We start from the raw sequence: 23,719 nt of genomic DNA, 5'->3' as shown, positions 1-23,719 counted from the left end.
TTTCTTATGTTTATGTTTGTTTTTATTATTACATCGACTTCAACATACAGTGATGTTAATATATATAATCAAAAACATTTCTGGAGATAATATTTACAATGCATACTTACATGCAATATATATATATATATATATATATATATATGTCTTTGGTTATTCGGGTTTTCTCCCACGTAAAATTGGAAGTGTCTTGGCGACGTTTCGACGAAGTCTCATTCGTCATCTTCAGGCTTCAGCTTCGTGCTTCTGGGAGCAATGTGTGATTGCAGCTGTTTCTTCCTTTTTAACTGCTAGTGGGGGTTTGAACTGATTGGGTGGGAGCTTGGATGGGGTTTTTTTTGTGCTCTGATTGGCTGGGGGTGTGTCCTGTTTGAGTGGGGGCTTGGTTGTGCTCAGATTAGTCTGAGTTGCAGGGGGATTTGAGCTGGTGAGCTGCACTGCTGCTGTTTGGCTTCGTGTTCGTGGTCGTGCTACATCTTCGTAGTGGGTGTCAGTCTGCTGCATGTATGGATTGGAGGGGTTTGAAATGGCTAATGTTGCAGCTGCGGTCTGGCTTCTGGTCCTTGGTCGTGCTTCCTGATCAGTGTGGGTTTGGGTCTGCTTTCTGGGTGGAAGTGTGGTGGTGACATCCTGTGTGGACCTCGTGAGTGTGGGTCTGGTGTCATTCCTCGTGTTGAGGACTCGTTTGTCAATAAGGGCGGGTTTCCAAATGGCTGGTAGGCGGGAGGTATCATCTCGTTTGTTCATGCTGTGTGGGCGTTTTTCTATCTCGATGGCTTCTCTGATTATTCTGTTGTTAAAGTGTTCAGTTTTGGCGATAGTTCTGGTCTTTTTAAAGTCAATATCGTGTCCTGTGGCTTTAAGGTGTTGGACCAGGGAAGAAGTTGGTTCTTCTTTTTTGACTGAGTTCTTGTGTTCTTCAATGCGTGCACTTATTCTTCTGTTGGTTTGTCCGATGTATGTGGTGGGGCAGGTGGTGCATGGGATTTCTTATACTCCTTGATTTTCTAACTCAATTTTGTCTTTGGGGTTTCTTAGGATGGTGGATATTTTTTGGTTTGTGCAGAATGCTGTCTTGATGTTATGTTTGTGGAGGATCTTGCTGATTTTGTCTGTGGTGCCTTTTATATATGGGAGGAGGGCTGTGCCGTTTTCTTGTTCTCTGTCTTGGGTTTTAGTGGGGGGTTCTTTTTGGATTAGTTTGGTAATCTTATTTCTCTGGAATCCATTGGATGTTAGTACGTTTGTGAGAGTGTGTAGTTCGGTTTTTCGGTGTTGTTCGTCAGCTAAGCATTTTGGTCTAGGTCCACACAGGATGTCACCACCACACCCAGAAAGCAGACCCAAACCCACACTGATCAGGAAGCATGACCAAGGACCAGAAGCCAGACCGCAGCTGCAACATTAGCCATTTCAAACCCCTCCAATCCATACATGCAGCAGACTGACACCCACTACGAAGATGTAGCACGACCATGAACACGAAGCCAAACAGCAGCAGTGCAGCTCACCAGCTCAAATCCCCCTGCAACTCAGACTAATCTGAGCACAACCAAACCCCCACTCAAACAGGACACACCCCCAGCCAATCAGAGCACAAAAAACCCCCCATCCAATCAGAGCACAGCCAAGCTCCCACCCAATCAGTTCAAACCCCCACTAGCAGTTAAAAAGGAAGAAACAGCTGCAATCACACATTGCTCCCAGAAGCACGAAGCTGAAGCCTGAAGATGACGAATGAGACTTCGTCGAAACGTCGCCAAGACACTTCCAATTTTACGCGGAAGAAAACCCGAATAACCAAAGACCTATATACAAACACCCGCGAAAACCTCAGAAAACATATATATAAATTTATATAAATTATATAAATTATGCATATGCAGGTTCTACAGAGCAATATATATATATATATATATATATATATATATATATATATATATATATATATATATATATATATATATATATTGCTCTGTAGAACCTGCATATGCTTGTGACCTTGAGATATTTTTTAATATGACATTTTTATGATTAACATAACTACTTTGTTTTGCTTTTATTTCTATTTAAATATATAGTGTGAGAATTTATATAATAGGATTCCTGATAACATACCATAGCATCATCTCTATAGAATTTAGTTATTGGAAAATACTTTTATCTCACTGGTTAATCTTTCATGTTAGAATAAATTTGGCATGCACCAAAATATACTTACTTTTCCTCCAGGGCACTGAATGATTGCAAAGTTTGATTTAATATTATAGAAATGTTATATACAGAGTTTTGCTGTGCCATAAATTGGGAAGAAAACATACAACAGTGTCATAGATAAGATATTAAAAGTTTAATGAGAACCAGCATCTGTCAGCATTAGTGGTAACATTTAGACAAATGGGACTAACATTGACTTTCATGGCTTTGAATGTCTCAAATTGGCAGTGGGACAACAGCTATTAAAACATTTTTATAAAATTGAAAATGGAGATTAGGAAAAGAAAATAGAATGTGGGAATATAATGAATTTGAAAGGAAAAAGAGTGAAAAGTTCAAGAGTAACAAATAAAATATATAATAAAATGTGTGTTCTCTATTCCTTTCACTTATTTATTTAATTTATAGACCCTTTCCCTACCCTCAACTCCGAAATAACTCTGTGACTTACAACTAAGGTAGAATAGAATAGAATAGAATAGAATAGAATAGAATAGAATAGAATAGAATAGAATAGAATAGAATTTTTATTGGCCAAGTGTGATTGGACACACAAGGAATTTGTCTTGGTGCATATGCTCTCAGTGTACATAAAAGAAAAGATATGTTCATCAAGGTACAACATTTACAACACAATTGATGGTCAATATATCAGTATAAATCATAAGGATTGCCAGCAACAAAGTTACAGTCATACAGTCATAAGTGGAAAGAGATTGGTGATGGGAACTATGAGAAGATTAATAGTAGTGCAGATTTAGTAAATAGTTTGACAGTGTTGAGGGAATTATTTGTTTAGCAGAGTGATGGCCTTCGGGAAAAAACTGTTCTTGTGTCTAGTTGTTCTGTTGTGCAGTGCTCTATAGCGTCGTTTTGAGGGTAGGAGTTGAAACAGCTTATGTCCTGGATGTGAGGGATCTGTAAATATTAGTAGCAGGGTAGGTAGGTAGGTGAGTAGGTAAACAGGTAGGAAGGAAGGAAGGAAGATGATACAACCTTCAATAGTTTCTTGAATGTCAGAATGGTGGGAATGACACAAATCACTTTTCTCAATTTTTAGTCCCCATCAAGAAATGTGTTTCTAAAATAATTTACTATTACGAATGTTATTCAGCATTATAAAATAAGATTAATTAAAACCATTCCTTTTTTCTATTAAGGCATTCTACAATATTGGTGTATTTTGATAAAGTTTTGTATTTTTCTAGGGACACAGTAATTGCTTCAAAAAGTACAGTTGAAAAAGAAAATTATGAAGGAAGTACTGATGAAGAAAGTGAAAATTTAATACAACTGACAACATCAGAGTCAAGTAAGGTAGACCAAGTTGCTTACAGTGATGTCATTACAACCATCCATTTTAATTGATTCAAAGCTGTGCATTGAGATAGAACATTATAGAATTGGAAATGGTTACAAAAAGTATAGTAGACTGAAAGAAGAACCATCTAGTCAGTCCTGGACTTAATTAAAGACTGACTGATTACGCTCTTGAATTGATGATTATTAATGGGAACTCAGTATACACATGTAGTGAAAAAGAACTGAACTCGAAAAAAATAGCTTTCTTGACAGGCAGAGAATTCATTGACTTTTTTCCCTTTTAGCTTCATATTTAATTTGGTGAAATAATTTGCTTCATTTTTTTTTAATTATCAGGAGGAAGTAATTGTTTTTTCATTGATTTTGAGACAGATGGCCAAAGGACATTTTTATTGTGAAATCCTCTTTCCCTAACTTCTACTTTTTAGTTTAATCTTCAGAGAACTTAGGTTTGGCTTTTCTAGTAACAGGACTGGAAAAGTTGTAGTAGACTACTGGAAATCGTTGCAGAATTTCTCTTCTTCCAGTGGAATTTAGATATCATCTACACATTTCTCTGCTCAGATATTTCAGCTGTTCCTTTTTCTAGTGTTGTATGTTTTTGATAAAGTGAAAAAAATCAGCAAATTTTGAAAAAGAAAATACGTGCTAGAGGGACCTGACTTTATCTTTATACAAATACAAGTACTCCATCCACAAGGGACTGGAATTTTAGTTGCTAAGCAATGTAGTTATAAAGCAAGATAACACAGGACTGCATCACTTAGTGGTCACAACCCTGGTAATTCCTGTTGCCATCATTAAGCAAATTTTACTGGTTGTTAGCCAAGGACCCACCCAGTGCCTTCCAACCTTGAACCTCAGTAAGATAAGAGACTGCCTCCAACTTCTCTCACCCACCTCTCACCTTGCATGGTAAACAAAAGGGCAAAGATGGGGGGCTTGAACCCCCAAGCCCCCCCATCTTTGCCCTTTTGTTTATCATGCAAGGCTCTGGGGCTGCTTCCCACATCCTGGGAAGCCACAGTCACCCAGCCCAGTCCAGTTGCCCTTGCCACCCTGCACTCCAAGATCCCTGCTGTCCTGCACTCTGCCATCCCAGCTCACCTTTGCAATCTTCTTGCCTGACCTGGCTGCAGAATGCAGGATGTTCTGACGCTGGCTTTCAGCGGAAGCTAGAAGAAAGCAAAGATGAGCTGGGTTGGTGGAGCACAGGATGGTAGGATGCCAAAAGGTCATAGATGATGGAGAAATTGGCAGGTGGAGGGAGTTGCAGCTCCCCTCCCCACAGTGCAGGCAGACTGCCAAGTGCTGAGTTTTGTTTACAGCAACAGCCATAACTTCCACCATGGTTGTAAGTCTCTTCATTCAGCATGTTGTAACTTTGAATGGTCATTGAACAAATGGTCATAAGTCAAGAACTACTTTTCTGAATCACGAATTGATACCCCAAAGTCTCTCATAACAACCAAAGACTTTCAGTGAACAAAATTATCAAGAACATAGTTATTTGGTGGGGGGGGAACATAAATGAAGCCTCCTTAGCAGCTTGCAAGGGAAATTGCTCTCACATTAATTCTTAAGCCTATAAATAATGTTGAAGCAATGTCAGGGCTCTGACATTTGGTCCTAAGTAGATTTGAAACAGACTCTCAATGTGTGGGTAACTTAAATTGCAAGACTCTTTGTAAATCATTGTGCTCTCTCATGTGTTCAAAACAAATTAGAGTGTAATGTTTATAGGTCTCTTAGCTGTTTATAACTTTTACCTGACTCTGCTTTCTTTGGCAAAGCATTGTACCTCTGGGAAGCTGGTTTATTTTGTTTACATATATTGTTGCTCAGACTGGGCTGTTACAGATGTTTTTGGCAAAATTATCCTCAGATCTTTGATTTGCAAAGAGTACTTTATCCTACTTTTTCTGTCATTCTTTCCCATAACATTTAGGTCTTTCTGTTTGGTATACATTAGTAATAAAAGCACTCTATTCATTATTTTAAGTCATGTCTGGTACTTATTCACAGATTGATTTGGTTGTATTTTCAGCAATTAAAAGGCTTGGTTTGTTTCTTTCTTTCTCCATTTTGCAATCTAAATTTGCTATGTAGAAGTAGTTCTTAACAATGCAAATCTCCTACTCCAATAAAATACTGTATTATTTGTTGATTAAGTTTATCTGTTTTTTGATAATCAAAAAATAAAAGTATCATGGTGAAGTTAGTTAAGGAGGTATTGCAATTAAAAATTGATTATTTTATCTCAAAAAGTGGTTTCATTTATTTCAGAACGCAAGATCTGACATTTGTACCTAATGCAGCACAACGTGTATTCAAAACATTTTTTTCTCCTATGTTTCCACGACATTGCCTTCAGAGTTCATGAGTCAGACTAAGCCATCGTTAACTGCCCCAGTATTAAAACGGTCTTTCCCTCCTTAAATCAGTGACAATTTCAAGGTTCATAAAATCCATGACACTTCATCACTCATTACATCAGTACTGGATAAGATCAGAGAGGTGCTAATTGGGCATTTCAGCTTGGTATGGGCGTGCTCCATCCCTGATGGTTTGTGCTGTGCCAGAACTGACACAGCGGTGCTATTGCAGTAGTGCGTCAGATTTGTATAAGGATAGTAGAGCTCTACTTTTTAGTGCAAGGGTTCCCTTTCTATCCTTTATTAACCCTGTTATAGCTTCATTCAAATGGTTCAACTCTTGTGTACTCAGAGAATACAATTTAGCAGGTGGACGCCACCATTAAAAAACCTGTGTGGAATGGTGGAAGCAATCAACAGCCATTAATATAAATGATAATCTCACACTAGTACTAGGCTGCTCAGCTGGCAGTACTGCAAGTGTTTTAACCTTATGACCATATGGCTTTACTACAAGGTTGAAAGAATAGGACAATTGAATGACCTTTCACTTTACCTCTACATCTTGAACAGAATACAAAGGCACTTGGTATATGAAATTGGTATATTTATGTATGTAAAGAAAGGAAATGAAGCAAAAGAAATCCAAAATAACAATACTGCTTTTTATCATTTCCAGTCTTTAGGGATTTTTTAAAAAGTTAAGGTCAGGTTATGGCAAGCAGAATGTGGTGTGGAATGGTTATAAAAAAGAGGGTAAATATGATGGAGCTGAATAAAAACAAAAGGGACACATAAGGTTTATCCATGTGACAGCAGATTTATTCTAATACTAGATAAATAGCACTTTGGAATACATTCAGAGATATCTGATTTGAACTGTATAGCAGAGTCAAACATCAGCACAGGAAATGTTTTATGACATTTTAAATTATGCCATAAACTGCTTTATGATAATGTTTACATCATAAAATGTTTTATAAAATTGGCCAACTTTCAATTCCGTAGGAGTCATGGGTCCTGGATTTTGAGTGCATTCTGTAAGTTAGCCTGTTTGAGGTAATTTGATTCAAAAGGTTTTGCCCAGTTAAAGGTTACAGGTATCAACACAAAATTGTCAGATAGATACTTTCTAAAGATTAACTACTGAGATCTCATTAGATATATCAATTAAGCACAGAGAAAAGCACTGTAACATTACTACACAAATTCTGTTGATCTAGGCTCCTTGAAGTGGATGATATGACTATCAACAACAATGCAGTAAATAGACTGCAGTTCCAAAATATCTTGAAGGAAAGCAAATCAGCAAGAGCTGAATTAAAAAAAAAACATCTTTAGAGCTTCACAGGGCCTCAGAATTAATTTGGAAAACTTATTTGAAGTATGTGGAAGTGTGAATGAAGCACATTTTAAAGCAGGGGTCTCAAACCTTGGCAGTTTTAAGCCTGGCGGACTTCAATTCCCAGAATTCTCCCAGAATTCCCCAGCAAAGCTGGCTGGGAAATTCTGGGAGTTGAAGTCCACCAGGCTTAAAGTTGCCAAGGTTGGAGACCCCTGCTTTAAAGCATCTGCAGCTTTTTAAAAGAGCCATGTCTTTTCCTTGGATCATGTGGTTGTCCTTAATGCTGCCGTCCCTTCCCAGGAAAAAACACTTTAAAGAGTCATGTGGCTGCATGTTTCAATTCAGGTTTTGGAAGTAAAGTTGAAGCCATATTATTAATTATTTTTACATATTATACATCATTTAATTATCTTTTCAATGGAAGTCCATGTTTTTCAATTTGGAAACTTTTCAGAAACTCCTATACTTTTTAGTATTGTCATACTTTATATTGTCATAGTGTCCCCATTGCATTTATTCTGAATTACTGTATTTAAGGCTGCCTTAAATACACATATGTAGCATATGCTGGATAGAGATGTTAATTCTTTTGGATTTGCTATTCTTCCTCTTTAGCTTTTAGGTGAACTTGAAACATTTTTCAAAATCAATTCAGCGTGAAACAATAAATGCAAATTGGCTTAAAAGAATCGAAAAGTGCTTCCTATTAGTTTGGTGCTTTTTAACTGTCTGTTTAGAATTCTTGGCTAGCAAAATCAATATACTTCTGTTTTGAATAAAAATAGGTTGCAGAAAATAACAGGTATTCTTTTGTAGCAAGGAAACAAAGGAATAGTTAAAATCAGTACCCTTAAATTTTCTTTGTCAGCAGAGGTGGATTAAAAAACTTAATCTGAGACTAAATAGGCAACTATGGAGGCTAACAGCAAAGTAAAAGACTTTCTCTTAAATGAGAATCCATACTTGAATCAGAACATGGGCCCCTATAGATTGACCTTTGACTTGTCAACTCAATCTGTTCTGCTGAGCTTTCCCTCGGGCCTGAAAAAGATTGACCATTTAACTTAAGATGCCTGGCAAAGCATAGAATTACCTGCACTATATAAACAAGTTACTTTCCTTGGAGTGCATAGGCAAAAGATAAAAGAGTGCATGGAAACTCTTGGGTGAACAAATTTAGTGTGACTGTACATAGAACATTTCTCCCTTGGCTGAGCGGGAAGCTGTTCAACAAAATATTCTAGGAGTTGAATGTTTATCATGTAGGAAACTAGAAAAACAGGTCTGAAGTTCCTGTGTAAACACAATAGAATTTGGGGCAACAGTATTTGGGGCTATGAATGAGATCATATTTATGACTACCGGTATAAAGAAAATCAGATACCCTTTTTGTGATACAACTGAAAAGAGCAAAGAGTTGTTGCAGTGGTAAAATACTTCTTTCTTCAAAACTTGAGTATGTATATAAACTCAGTTAAATATTTTATTGGAAACAGTACAGATGTTTTTGTAGTGCTATTTCATTTTCTATAATTAAGCAAATTGGTTAATTTCTCCTTTATTTAAAATAAGTATTTATGCTTTTTGTCAAAGAGGAAGAAATGTAGCTCCATATTTAGAATATACTATCTTCTTTCTTCGTATCATTCTAATTGTTTCAAACTTATCATAGATTTCTCTCTGCCTGTACATGCCAAGTAATCTGATCTTTAAGGAGAAAATAATTTGGTTAATTAACTGTGAAATGTAGCTGCATTGGAAACATCACTGGACTACTGAACATTTCTCAGATTATTATGTTTCCTTATTTTCTTTATATTTCCTCAAATTCTCTTGAGGCTCTAAATCATATTAGAATTGAATTTATAATTGGCTGTAGAACATGTTAACTTAAAACATATTCAAGCCCTAAATGAAATAATTTTATATAATCTCAATATATAATGCTACTGAAATAAACTTCAGAAGTAGGTATACATCAACTCAGAAATAGGATTATTGGAGAATAGGTATGTTACCTAATTCATTTAAAAAATATACTGGATCTTCCAATCAAAGATACCCTCTCAAGGACCTAAAACATTATTTATTAACATTATATTGTATATGTCTTACCACTACTGATGAACTATATATACTTAGAACATAAAAAACTGAGTGTGAATCATACAGCAAGTTTTTAAAGGATATTTTCAAGAAGGGAAGACATGAATAAAGGCAGAAGAAATCTGTATAGAACAATCTATAAAGACAGAAATTAATCTGTATAATTAACAGACAAGTGTCTTATGTGTTAAAGTACCTTCAAAACAGCTTCTCCTGAATGTAAACGATAGTCAGTAAACCTAATAGCCAAATCCTAAGAATTTAGATATCTTGAAGTGGGTCTAGAAAAAAAGACTTAGTCCAGATTTGAATTACTAAAATAATAGATCATAGATTTCAGTGGATTTTGACAGCGTGGTATTTTGCAGGATTGCTTGCTGATGCTTTTCAAATGTAGCCCTTTCTACAGGTGAAACTCAAAAAATGAGAATATCGTGCAAAAGTTCATTTATTTTGGACTTTGTTATGAGCAGCTCGCAGAACCTATAGGTTGCGCTCACTGGAACAGGCTTTATATGCAATTAGAGCGCTCCTTTTTTCCTCGATGGCTGGCATCAACTCCTCCGAATGGGTTTCTGACCAATCTGCTGTCTTTCTGGTCTCCTTACAAAATACTGACAAGACAGTGTTATAAACAGCATTCTTGAAATATTCCGATTGTTCAGATGCATTTACTTCAGCCGGGCCTGGGAATGTTTCCTTGAGTGCTTGTTCAAATTCCTCCACTTTGCCCTGATTGAGTGTCTTGTTGATGTCAATTCATGGTCTTCCTTCCTTCTTTGAGTGATGCAATCGCTTTGTTTGCAGTTTAATTCTGCTGCACACCAAGGAGTGATCTGTATTGCAATAGCACCCTGATAGCTGCGTGTGATTGTAATATTGGGGAGGTTGGAGCGCCTGGTAAGAATCAAGTCCAGCTGGTGCCAATGCTTCGATCTTGGATGTCTCCAAGAGACTGTATTGAGGCTTTGTTTTAAAGTATGTATTGCTAACGCAAAAACCATAGTAGCAGCAAAACTCCAGTAGGCGTTGGCCATTTTCGTTCATCTTTCCAACGCCGAACTGACCTAAACAAGTGGGCCAAAAACTATAATCAGCTCCAACTCTGGCATTAAAATCGCCAAGGATAAACAGTGGTTCTTTCTCAGGGATTTTCTTTTTAATAGCAGCCAGATCATTGTAGAATTTGTCTTTGGATTCTACTGAAGATGATAATGTCGGTGCATATGCGCTAATAAGAGTAACCAGCCCTGCTGATGAGTGGAGCTGCAAGGACAGAATTCTTTCACTTCCTGCAGCAGGTAGAGTAATGGATCCTAGTAGGGTGTTTCTGACCACGAAGCCAACCCCATGTTCCCTAGACTAGTTTGATGGTTTTCCCTGCCAGAAGAATGAGAAGTTTCTCTCCTTAACTGATCCCGAGTCTAACAGTCTTGTCTCTTGAAGGGCAATGATGTCCATCTGCAGCCTGCTCAACTCCATGTTAATGGCAGCTGTCTTACTTACATCATCTATCTCTTGTAAATCGTCTGAGAGGCCAGGGGTCCTTATCTGAACATTCCAGGTGCCCAACTTTAGGGCTAAAGTTTTCTTATGTTTGCTGCATGGCGCAAAGTTACCGATCTGCTTGTTGGCTTTGACCCTAAACCCCATGCACCCTGTGAGGTTAACAGACTGTGGCGGGGCAGTACCTTATTGACTAGGGGCTGGCCAGCTTAAGGTGTGCGGTAGCTGCCCAATGAGATACAATGACCTCTTCCACCGATGAAAGTGGCCCCTGGTGTCACGCTGTACGCCAATCAAGCAAAGACTTATAACCGGTAACTGCCACTTCCTGTGTTTTTTCCCATGCTGTATGCAAAGCTGGAGTGTCCTCTCCAGAGCACAAGGCCTGGGTAGATTAATATGGAGGATAGACTGTTACCCAAGCAGCAGATCCCTCCTCTCCACATTGCTGAAATAGTCCAATGGAATGGCAAAGCCAATACAATTAGTTCCAGCTATGTCGCAGGAGTTACCAGAACATGATTGTACACAATCACGAACTGCTTCCGAGACTCCGGCTCTGGATTTTGCCTCGAGGTTGACTCTTGAAGCCTTTTTCAGTAGTAGATATAGCCACAAGGCAGTGGAGGCTTGTAATCAGAGTTTCCCTTCTCCTAGAAGATGGTTCTGCTGTTTTATCTGCCATTGGGGCATAAAGCCCCAATGGCAGATAAAGTAATAATATAGATTTAAAATAATTTATATTTTTGTTATTCTACTGTTACCCAGCTTTGTTCACTATAGTTTGGGCCAGCTAAAAGTCAAGATAAATAATTTTAAGAATAGTTTAGAATATGTAAGAAATCTTCTGGTTAGAATGACATTCAAACAGTGTAAATAAATAAAATGCATTGTATTTATTCCCCAAATTATTTAAAACTATGTTACTGTTCACTAGCCACTTCCTTTTTAATATTAGAAAATATTTTCAAATTTCTAATTATCAGTTTAAAGAGCTGAAAATCAAATAATAAGAAGGTATTCTGGCTATTACAATCTATTTGCAAAATGCCAAACATGCTTCCGTCTATAAGCAAACCTGCAAAAAAAAAATATGCAAAAAAAAATTAATCTGGAAAATATGGCAAAATTACATAATCATTATGTAATGAACATGTTATATTTCAACAAGTTTTGATTTGTCAATGCTTTCCCACTTGCAGATACACAAAGCAAAAAATATTTATCCTGTTGATATAGTTAGTTACTGCTAGGTATTTAAAAGTGAATCATTTGGGGCAGAAAAAACTAATGAGTACAAGCTTCAGATAACAAAATTATAATTCCTCAGCTTTCATCAGTTTAATAATGGAGCTTTTGCCTATGATCCATGTCCCTACAATTTCAAAGCATAGTATAGAGCTTTCATTGTTATGCTTTGAAGGAAACCTTAATTCCTTTCATAGTCAAAACATTTTTATAAACTCTCATCATTACATTTTCTCCCTCTTGGTAAACCTATAATTGGGGCTGGTGGTTCGTTTTATATCTTAAATGCTTCATTTTAACAAGCTGACAGTTTATGTCACTGCTATTAATATTATGGTTAAAGTGCATGAAATGAATATTTAACATGTAAATATAAAGAATTTGGCACTAATTACTGTATATGCTCCAAGTTTAAAAGTATTTCACATTTTGTATTTTAGTTTTAGGGGGGAAAAGTTTGAAACCAAAGATGCTGTCTTCTGTTAGGGTATCTTTGTGGCAGAGATCCTTGTAGAAAGTCAGATGGGGGCCTGACTAGTGAGTTATGAATTATAGAAAGCAAACACTGGACTCTCCAAAGACGTAGATGTCAAAGATGATTTTATTTCCTCCAATCCATTCAGGGGCAAGGGTTGAAAATAAAAATAGACTCTTTGGAATTGCAGCAATCCATACCAAGAACTCAAGGTAATGTTAAAAATAAAAAGTCTAACAAAGGAATTAAACTGCTCTGGTAGCATCAATTTGAGGCTTGATGTCTATGGAGATTCTCAGTCAGCGAGGTCATGGTTGTCCCATGCTTTTTCAAGAGGCAACTAGACGTTCTGGTTTTTCTTTGAAGACATTTTGCTTCTCATCCAAAAGCTTCTTTAGCTCGGACTGGATGGTGGGAATAGAAGGATTTACTCCTTCCAGACAGCTGGTCATCTGCATTCGTTTATCGGGCTATTAAGGTCACCTGGAGTGCTGAATCTAGTCCTGATGTGTTTGTTCTCCTATGTTGTGCTGTGTGTTTATGAAGTGGTTGTTTTGTTTCCCCAATGTACAAATCTGCACATGGCTCACTGCATTGTGCGGTATATATTGCTCAGTTTCAACTTAGTTTAAAATGCATAGCACAACATAAGGGAACGAACAAATCAGTACTAAATTCAGCAGTCCATCTGCATTTAAAAGGCACAGTCCACTCTTTTGAAGACAGCAAAGTCCACATTTTGGACAGAGAGTACTGCTGGTTTGAAAGAGGAGTTAAAGAGGCCATCTGTGTCAAAATTGAGCAGCCCTCTTTCAACAGAGGGGGAGGGATAGGACATCATCTATCTCCAATCTACAACACAGTCCTTTCAACAGTTCCAAGAAGGCTCCACACCCATTTGCACTACTCAGGTGTCCCTGAAGACAGAGCTAAACCTCCAGGTGACCTTAATGACCTGCTAAAAGAATGCAAATGACCAGCTGTCTGCAAGGAGTATAAATCCTTCTATTCCCCACCATCCAGCCAGAGCTGAAGAAGCTTCTTGGATGAGAAGCAAAACGTCTTCAAAGAAAAACCAGAAAGTCCAGTTACCTCTTGAAAAAGCACCTTTGGGACAGCTTGAGGCTTGTTTTCTTGCATTTACTCCAGCAATTTCAGTAACTTCAGTTATACTGTGGACATACAAGGAACTCCTTACTTGAATGATTGGCCCTTTATTTTCTTTTAAGATTTTCCAACTGGAGAAACTAGCTCTCTTTTCTGCCTGGGCAATGAACTGAGTTCTACCAGCCAGGCAACATAAAAAGTCAGGGGAGTTTGTTTATACAAGCCTGTTAAAAGTAATCAAGCAGATCTTTTCTCTTCAGAGTTTTATTCGTTGTTTTCTAGCATCCGCCATCTCTCTCAACCTTCTTTTCCAAAATCATCTTTTCTAAAACTGTTGCCTTTATTAGAAAAGCTCTTATGCTCAACAGGTGTTGAGTTTATAGATATTGTTGTGCTTTACTCAAAAGAGGTTGGTGTTTCCTTTCTCCACACTCCTGATTTCTCTGTACAGTAGTTCTTTTAAGTGATTCACTTCATGCTAAGTCTTTAACTTTACCGATCACATGGAAGAAGGATGCAAAGGGCTAGAAAGAAATCAAGTGAAAGATCCTTTGCTCTTTGTTGCTCTTAAAAAGTAAAGGTAAAGGTTCCCCTCGCACATACATGCTAGTCGTTGCCGACTCTAGGGGGCGATGCTCATCTCTGTTTCAAAGCCAAAGAGCCAGCACTGTCCAAAGACGTCTCCGTGGTCATGTGGCCGGCATGGAATGCTGTTACCTTCCCACCAAAGTTGGTCCCTATTTTTTCTACTTGCATTTTTACGTGCTTTTGAAACTGCTAGGTTGGCAGAAGCTGGGAGAAGTAACGGGAGCTCACCCCGTTACACGGCAGCACTAGGGATTCGAACCGCTGAGCTGCCGACCTTTTGATCGACAAGCTCAATGTCCTAGCCCCTGAGCCACCACGTCCTTTTGTTGCTCTTACTACTGCCCATTTCAAGGTGAATTTTAGTGCATCTTTATATATAAACTTCTAGTGATGAAGTGTCAACTGTGCAAGTTAGTCCAGACAAGAAGTTTACCCAAAAGTAATTATAAATTTACATTAACAGAATTGTGCATATCTGAAAGTCCATCTTCCCCACTTTACAGTCTAAGAAATTACAGAGTCCTTTCTGAGATTTTTGCCACGCTCCTATTTCTTCTGTTGATTCAGCCACTGCTTGTCTGACCATTGTCTAATCTGTGACTCTTCCTTTTATCTCCCAATGTCATTCCCAGATACCATTACATCAATCCTGTCTTAAGCCTGCAGATCTGCAAAATAGTACAAGAAAAATAGTTGTTATTTAGGAATAAACCGAACTCAGAATTTTAGCTTCAGGATGGTTTATTATATTTATATAATCTGTTTTTAAGCTTGCAGTCTGGTCTTTGGTAACCTCTTCCTCTTAAATACCCCCCCTCCCATGTTCCTTATCTGTAGAATTAGAATAGTAATAATGATGACTTGTTTTATTGTATTGGTAGGTAATAAACCCTCATTGTTCTATCCTGTCTCTCAGCCCTTATGCCAGATGGCAAACTGCCAGTTCAGACAAATAAATCAACGTGGTTTTGAGAGATAGGCACTTTTAGAATATAACAAATAGAAATTATCATTTTCCTTCCCTTTCTATAGCTTTTATTCTTTTGGAAATTATTGTGAATTATTAAAGTAAATTATTATTTATTCTGAGGGTACACAAACAAGAATGCATATGATGTAGGAGGAAAGAGAAAAAGAAAATTAAGATGCCCCTCTGATTAAATAGGAATTTCCAGGAGAAAGGATGTTGTTTATTTATTTAGTCAGTCTTAATAACCATGAACTGATTAATAGGATTAAATTTTTAAGTTCAATTAAAACTTAAAACAAATTCAAAATAACAAATTTTGCGAAACAGTCAATATAAATCGTAAGGATACAAGCAATAAAGTTATAGTCATACAGTCATTAGTGGAAGGAAATGGGTGATAGGAACGATGAGAAGATTAATAGTAGTGCAGATTGAGTAAATAGTTTGACAGTGTTGAGGGAATTATTTGTTTAGTAGAGTGATGGTGTTCGGGGAAAAACTGTTCTTGTGTCTAGTTGTTCTGGTGTGCAGTGCTCTATAGTGTCGTTTTGACGGTAGGAGTTGAAACATAGGAATCCAGATATAACATAGGAATCCAGAGAGACTCCTCCTAGATTTGATCGGATACGTAGATATTAGAGGGAAACTTGAAGATGCTAACGTCCTAAGTCATCAAGGCTTTAAAGGGAACAACCAGCGCCTTAAATAGTGCCCAGAAATTGTAGGGATGACTTTGAAAGAAATTCAGCAAATTTTGTGAGCATCAGTTTATCCTATTTATTTATTTATTTTATTTATTTATAATTTAATTTCTATACCGCCCTTCTCCCGAAGGACTCAGGACTTACAGCCATATTAAAATACAAAGAATAAATAACAAATTTAAAAAGAATTTAAAAACAAATATTTAGTAGGCCAATCGACTAAAACGGTCTTAGACCAACCTAAAACCCCTTAAAATTTACAATTAAAATACACTTAGGCTAGCCCTGCTCGATGAAATAATAAAGTCTTCAGTTCCAGTTTGAAGGTCCGGAGGTCGGGGAGTTGGCGTAACCCCGGAGGCAACTCGTTCCAAAGGGCCGGTGCTGCCACAGAGAAGGCTCTCCTCCTGGGCTGCCAACCGACATTGTTTGGTCGACGGCACCCTGAGAAGGCCCACTCTGTGGGAGTGCACAGGTCGTTGGGAGGCTATCGGTGGCAGAAGGCGGTCTCGTAGGTATCCCGGTCCTAAGCCATGGAGCGCTTTAAAGGTGGTCACTAACACCTTGAAGTGCACCCGGAAGGCTACCAGCAGCCAGTGCAGGCCACGCAGGATAGGTGTTATATGGGAGCAACGCGGTGCTCCCTCTATCACCCGCGCAGCCGCATTCTGAACTAGCTGGAGCCTCCTGGTGCTCTTCAAGGGAAGCCCCATGTAGAGAGCATTGCAATAGTCCAGGCGGGAAATAACGAGGGCATGAGTGACTGTACGTAAGGAGTCCCGGTCAAGGAAAGGGCGCAACTGGAGAATCAGGCGAACCTGATAAAATGCTCCCCTGGCGATGGCTGTCAGGTGTTCTTCTAAAGACAACCGATCGTCCAGGAGAACGCCCAAGTTGCACACCCTCCCCCTGGGGGCCAATACTTCACCTCCAACAGTCAGCGAAGGCGTAAGCTGATTGTACCGGGGCGTCGGAACCCACAGCCACTTTGTCTTGGAGGGGTTGAGCTGGAGCCTGTTCCTCCCCTTCCATACCCGCACAGCTTCAAGACTCCGGACCTTCACCTCGACGGCTTCGTTGGGGTGGTTCGGGGTAGAGATGTACAGCTGAGTATCATCAGCATACAGGTGGTTTTCCACTCCGAAACCACGGATAACCTCACCCAGCGGCTTCATATAGATGTTGAACAGGAGAGGCGAAAGCACCGACCCCTGAAGCACCCCACAAGTGAGGGACCTCGAGGTCGATCTCTGCCCCCCTGCCAACACCGTCTGAGAACGGTCAGAGAGATAGGAGGAGACCACCAATAAATGGTGCCCCCCACCCCCAATCCCTCCAACCGCTGCAGCAGGATACCATGGTCGATGGTATCAAAAGCCGCCGAGAGATCTAAAAGAACCAGGACAGAGGAACATCCCCTGTCCCGAGCCCTCCAGAGGTCATCCACCAACGCGACCAAAGTCGTCTCAGTGCTGTAGCCTAATTAGACAGAAGTGGGTAATGAATATAGCTTTGCCTTGATCCTCTTTAATATATAACCAAATGTCTGTCAGGTTTTCAAGCTTTTGTTATTATATCCCATAGCAATGAAATAGAGTTGCAATATTTCTTAGGCTTTTTCTTTTCCGACATGTCTATCTTGAAGGATTGACATAGATTTAGTTCTTGCAGTAGTGATGTCACTTGGATTTAATGATTTAAATTTGTAACCTGGCAAGCTGCTATATTCTGAACGAGCTGTAGCTTTTGGGCAGTTCAACATTGCAACCAAGGGATGAGGAGAGCATAAGGTACTGTGATAAGAATGTCTTCAACCAAGAATGGTTGCAACTTCACTAAACCAAATTCAGCAAAAATCATCCTAGCCACAACTACTTCCTATTTCCTTTTAATTTCTAGATCGCAGCTGAATCTACGAGTGAATTTTATTCAATATTAATCTGTTGTGTAGATAGAAATAAAGTTAGTTAACAACTGCCAGGTTTAATTAACATTAAATGTATATTTAATTAACATTAACCTGAAACAAGATCAGCTCCATCCCTTATTTTCCTAAAGTTGTCAGTCCTGGAAGTGGGGTGGTGTCTCAGGGAATCAATGAGATCTTGAAATGACTTTCATGGCTTGTGTGGCATGCTTTTCAAAATTATATTACTGTTTGACATGTTTATTGTTTTTATACTTTTTTTGCTGTAATGTATATTCCTCAGTCCAAGAGACGTGGTGGCCATGATGCTGAGCTTGTCAGTCGAAAGGTTGGTAGTTCAGTGGTTTGAATCCCTAGTGCCGCGTAACAGAGTGAGCTCCCGTTACTTGTCCCAGCTTCTGCCAACTTAGCAGTTTGAAAGCACATAAAATGCAAGTAAAAAAATAAGGACCACCTTTGGTGGGAAGGTAACAGCGTTCTGTGCACCTTTGGTGTTTAGTTATGCCAGCCACATGACCATGGAGACATCTTTGGACAGCGCTGGCTCTTTGGCTTTGAAACAGAGATAAGCACCACCCCCTAGAGTCAAGAACGACTAGCACATATGTGGAAGGGGAACCTTTACCTTTACCTATATTACTCAGTCTTTTCTTGTGAGATGGATGGCCATATACAAATGAACAAATAAATAAATTTCTGGGTCTGTTAGTTTATGCTTCTTTATCTTTGTCACTTAGTCAGTTAGTTTATGCTTCTTTATTTCAGGTTCAGCCATTTTGTATTTTTTGTGCAAAGTACAACCATTTCCCACTAGAATTGCTGCTAAATTAGAAAGAGACTAGCATCTTATTATGGTTGGTTAGAACTTTTCCTGAAATATATATAGACATGCAGAAAGCTCCATGTTTTTTGTCTCTTCCACCACTAAAAATTTCACAGGAAACAGCTTAGAATTTTATCTTTCTCATTTTGAGCTAAATATTCATTTTATTTAAACCCTGTTTGATTGATATATCTCCTAAAGGTGGGAAGAATACTGCAGGCTAATTATGCCAACAGCCAGCAGTTAGATTCTCGCTGGCTCAAGGTTGACTCAACCTTCCATCCTTCTGAGTTCAGTAAAATGAGGACCCAGATTCTTGGGGGCAGTATGCTGAATTTTTAAACTGCTTAGAGAGGGCTGTAAAGCACTATGAAGTGATATAAGTGCTATTGTGATAAGTGCCTTAGAGCACAGGGCTAGAATGTGTTGCTATAATTCATCTGTTTTTTCTTTTTTTCCATTTGGGTGTAATGCAAATAAATGTGGGTATTTTATCTCTTTCCCTTATTCTTCCTTATAAATAGAACAATATGTATATAATTTAAAACATTTTTTGGCTTGTAATGGCAATTATCAAAACGGAAATATTTAGAAAAACTATATTTTTACTTCGAAAGGAATGTATTTTAATATCTCAAATATTTGTGCTCGTTTTAACCAAAACCAGTAATCTTAAATTTCATTTAGTTGCTTGACGTTGTGTTGTTCATTTCAAGAGATACAGTATTACATAACATGTAATGTATTTTTCAAGTGGCAAATTAATAACAGTTATTCCTGAAAATCTTAAGGAGTGCAAGTACAGTTAGACAAATATAGTTTGCCTCTTTGACAAATTATATGAAATGTTGTAGCTCTGTGAACATTATGTAAGCAAAGAAAAGGCTTTTTAAGCTTTTCTTTTTTTAAAAGGATCAGTAGACACTGATCCAAAGAATTAAAGGTAGTATTCTGCACCATGATAAAACATTAATTGCTTCTTATCTTCCCATATAGTCATTACATGCCCGTGCCTGCTTGTCCATGAAACGGAAAAGAAGAATTTGATAGAAATTATGAAATCTCATCCTTAATACAAAAGAGAATATACTCTTTGGGTCATTGCCACATTTGGAATAAATGTGTTTGTGGGGAAGGGGTCTTCAGGTGTATTTTGACTCCTGGCAACTTCCTGGATAACTGCCTGGATAACTGCCTGCCTACAATTTTCTCTGCAGAACGATTGGACCAAAGGCACCCAGTTGGCTCTTTGCCTAAGGTCAGACCATCTCCTGGTTTCCATCCTGATGCCTTAACCACTAAACCAAACTGAAAGAAATATAACATTTACAATCTCTATACAATCAGTTGAATATTTGTAATGCTCTGAGCAGAAGCAGATATTTGATTATTCTTTATTATCCTTTGGGGATACCTGAACTAAAGTATTTTGTATATCCTCGACTCCTTGAATGGTATCACACAAGGGTTCCCCTCTGTGCATTTTAGTATAGCAGAGTAGAATGCATCAGGAAACAAATTTGCTTTAAATTATTACAGCAAGGATTTGTCATTATTGTTAATCTGAGGCTATATTGTGTAAAGTATCTTGTTTTTAAATGTGTAAAGATACAATTTCTATATATAATTTATAATACTTATATTACATGTGAACTGAAATTTTAAGTCTTGATATGACTAAAACAACATTTCTTTATATGATAGAGAAAAATCAAACAGCATCTGTGAGAACTTAAATTTAATAAGTTAAACTATTATCATTAATATCTTTTATTTGTTTAGGAATGAGACCTATTGAGACCAGTATACTTATTCTAGTAATGGAATTATCCTCTGTTTAAAAGCTTGAATTAATGTGTGTTCTTTCTATTAACCTAAATCCTGGGGATCAATTCATAAATGGAAAAAAAAGTTTATTTCCTCTAACATTTGCAACATGGGAAACATAAAAATGAGATTGTATGCCATCAAGCTGGTTCCTTGCAAATCAGAAAAGGAGAATCTGGAAAATGAATTTCCCATCTTTTTCTTTTGCAAACTTTGATCTCTTCACTTGGATATTTGGAAACATTTTTAAGAAAATAAAAGGTTTGAAGAATTTTTAAAAATGGTAAAGCTACCTCTAGAGAGAATGTAAACATTTTTTAAATTTTAGAACAGGGGTGAAATGCTTCCGGTTCAGACTGGATCACCCGATCTAGTAGCGATGGCGGCAGGTGGTTTGGAGAACCGGTAGCAAAAATCCCTGCCCCCCCCCCCCCCCCGCTGCCCATGTCCAGCTGAGCTGCGCAATCATCGGAGGGTTTTTTTTTTACTTTTACAAGCATTTTTTCTTCTGCCGAAAAAAAGCTTTTAAAAGTAAAAAAAAAATGCCTCCGATGATTGTGCGGCTTAGCTGGGATTGTCAGAAGAAAAAAAGCTTTTAAAGGGTTCTGACGATCCCAGCTGAGTTGCCTGATCATCACAGGCTTTTAAAAGCATGTTTTCTACAAGCTCTTCGTCTGAAGAGGTTGTAGAAAAAATCCTTTTAAAAGGTTCTGGCCATCAGGCAACTCAGCTGGGATCGTCAGAACCCTTTAAAAGCTTTTTTTCTTCTGGCGATCCCAGCTGAGTTGCCTGATCATCACAGGCTTTTAAAAACATTTTTTTTACAACCTCTTCAGTGGAAGAGGTTGTAGAAAAAATGCTTTTAAAAGTAAAAAAAAAAAAAGTTGGCCGTGCCCACCCAGTCACATTACCTTACCCACAGCAAGCCATGCCCACAAAACCGGTAGTAACAAATTTTACATTTCACCCCTGGTTTAGAACTCTTAAGTTAATAAAATGAAAGTTTATTCTTGGAAGTAGTATGTAACTAGGTCAATGCGTATTTCACTGCAACACACTCTACATAGGGCTGCCCTAGAAGACTATACAGAAATTTCCATTGATCCAGCAGTATGAGCAGTGATAAGGGTGCTTCGGTATGCCCATATAATACCTTTGCTTTGCAAGGTGCACCAATTGCCATCTTGCTTCTGAGTCTAATTCAAGGGGGTGGTTGCTACCTATAAAGTCCTTTGTGGCATAGGACTTGATTATTTGAAGGACTGCCTCTTTTGTATGGTATCTCCCCAACCACTGCAGGATCAGCACGCCTTGGGTTTCTTGGTATAAACAATGTTATTTATCGGTATTCTGGAAGCACACCTTCTTTGTAGAAGCACCTGCCCTCTGGAATAAATTTCCCCCTGAATCTGGATGATCCTCATTCTTTTGTTGTTTAGAACTCCAGTGAAGACCTGTGACAACAAAAAGTGGGACCTCTTACTCCATTCCATCTGCACTGTGGCACCTGCCGTCTTGTACCTTTTCCTGATTTTACTGTAATTTTCTTTGTTTGATTATCGTGAGTTGCCCAGAGTAGTTGGAAGTTGGATTACATACAAGTTTAATATTTATTTATCTATTTATATCTATTTATCTATTTATATTATTATGGTTGAGGGTTGGTTGCATAGTCAGTTTAGACCGCATTTGGTATTTTTCTGTAAAGTGGAGAAAGAACAAACTTAACATGGTGAGCAGAAGCAAATGTAAGAGGAGCAGAGGAATATGGCCTAAATTTTGCCCAGAGAAATAAATGTGCATTTATTAAGGCATCAACAATTGTAACATTTGCTATTCATATTGCCTAAAATAATTATCTTGAATTATTTCTACTCTAATTACCATTCAGACTATCCCAAATAAGCAGCCTTCTCATAATGTTCTTATAATTGATAATTTAATTCCCTGTCTTATTATGTTATCTTTTCTGTTCTGACAGTCAAACCCAGAAGAGATTCATTACTTGGTAGTCCAGATATTACTGATATAGTTCCAAGTAGAAAAAGAAGACAACGGACTTCAAAAGATGGAAATACTAAACCAAAGGTTACACTACAAGAAGCCCAAACTACTTCAAAAGAAAAGTAAGCTTTTTAAAACATATACAGGGGATAAATTTATAATGCAAAAATCTTGGTATGTACATAAATACTTCATTTTTATTGTGAATGTTACAAGTAAGGAATAAAACCATACAAGCTTATTTATTTCCTTTTTTATTCACCAAAATGGCATTATAAAAATAATGCATATATAAACTTTTCCAGATAAAAAAATTACATCCTAATACTCTGCCAAAAATCAGTTATCTTATGCCTTTTGGCTATAGAAAAAATAAAGTTCTGTGGTCATTTGTAAATCCTTAAACTAGACAGAAAGGTTAGTTCTTAAAATGGCTTTTACTGTTTCAGACATTTGATCAAATTTTGCATCTACCAAAGCAGTACTTACTAAAGTGTGTTTCTTTAGTTTTGTGACAATCTTCTCAAATGTTTGGTTACATATATTAATCTAAATGATTTTTAATTATGATTTTCCTTCTGATTATTCCTATAAAAATCCCACATGGGGTATCAGAATGGTATATAGTGTCTACCATCACATAAGCATATCAAGGAGAGAAATATAGATGTGCCCCATCCTATTCATGTTGGAGGCACCGTTTAAGGCACTTCTGGGTTGAAAGGATTAGTCAAGGACATCACCTTTGCCCGAGGGATGCCCATGGGGATTCCTTTTTTCTACCTGTCAAGGACCTGGAGCAACTGACGGGAACACAGCCCAATATACAGCAGCACTTGGGTCTCAAGCACAGGCATCCTAACCTTCAACCCAGTGTCGTGTCCCACTCCTCCGCTGACGGCCGGGTCAGGGAAATCCGAATCAGGCTTGCCTCTGCAGCTCTGCCCAAAGTCCTAGCAAAGTCCTCAGAGCAGGCAGGAGACCAGTAAGCAAGATAAGTTCGACTTTTGCCTGACTCAGAGACTGCCAGGAAGCAGATCCTTTATATAGGCCATGGGGTGTGGCTCCATGACTCAGCACTCATTAAGGCCTGCCCCTCCCTTCCTTCTGTTGCCTCTGCCTATCCAATCTTCTGATGCGAGGGTCACTCCAATCAGCTGTTGGTAATAAACCC

General features: G+C 38.1%; 1 protein-coding gene across 5 annotated transcripts in view; it reads left to right on the top strand.

Moving 5' to 3' along the window:
* The window catches only part of XRCC4 (X-ray repair cross complementing 4), a 109,476-nt gene that overhangs the window by 45,941 nt on the left and 39,816 nt on the right, over positions 1-23,719 (top strand). For all 5 annotated transcript variants that reach the window (XM_058169931.1, XM_058169930.1, XM_058169932.1 and 2 more), the window contains 2 exons: positions 3,426-3,529; positions 22,523-22,667. In XM_058169931.1, coding sequence (XP_058025914.1) covers positions 3,426-3,529; positions 22,523-22,667 — 249 coding nt within the window. The remainder of the gene's footprint in view (positions 1-3,425; positions 3,530-22,522; positions 22,668-23,719) is intronic.

Source organism: Ahaetulla prasina, chromosome 2 (assembly GCF_028640845.1).
Source record: "Ahaetulla prasina isolate Xishuangbanna chromosome 2, ASM2864084v1, whole genome shotgun sequence".
Taxonomy (NCBI): domain Eukaryota; kingdom Metazoa; phylum Chordata; class Lepidosauria; order Squamata; family Colubridae; genus Ahaetulla; species Ahaetulla prasina.
The sequence above is the reverse complement of the archived record's forward strand: the minus strand, read 5'-3'. Positions and strand labels throughout refer to the sequence as shown.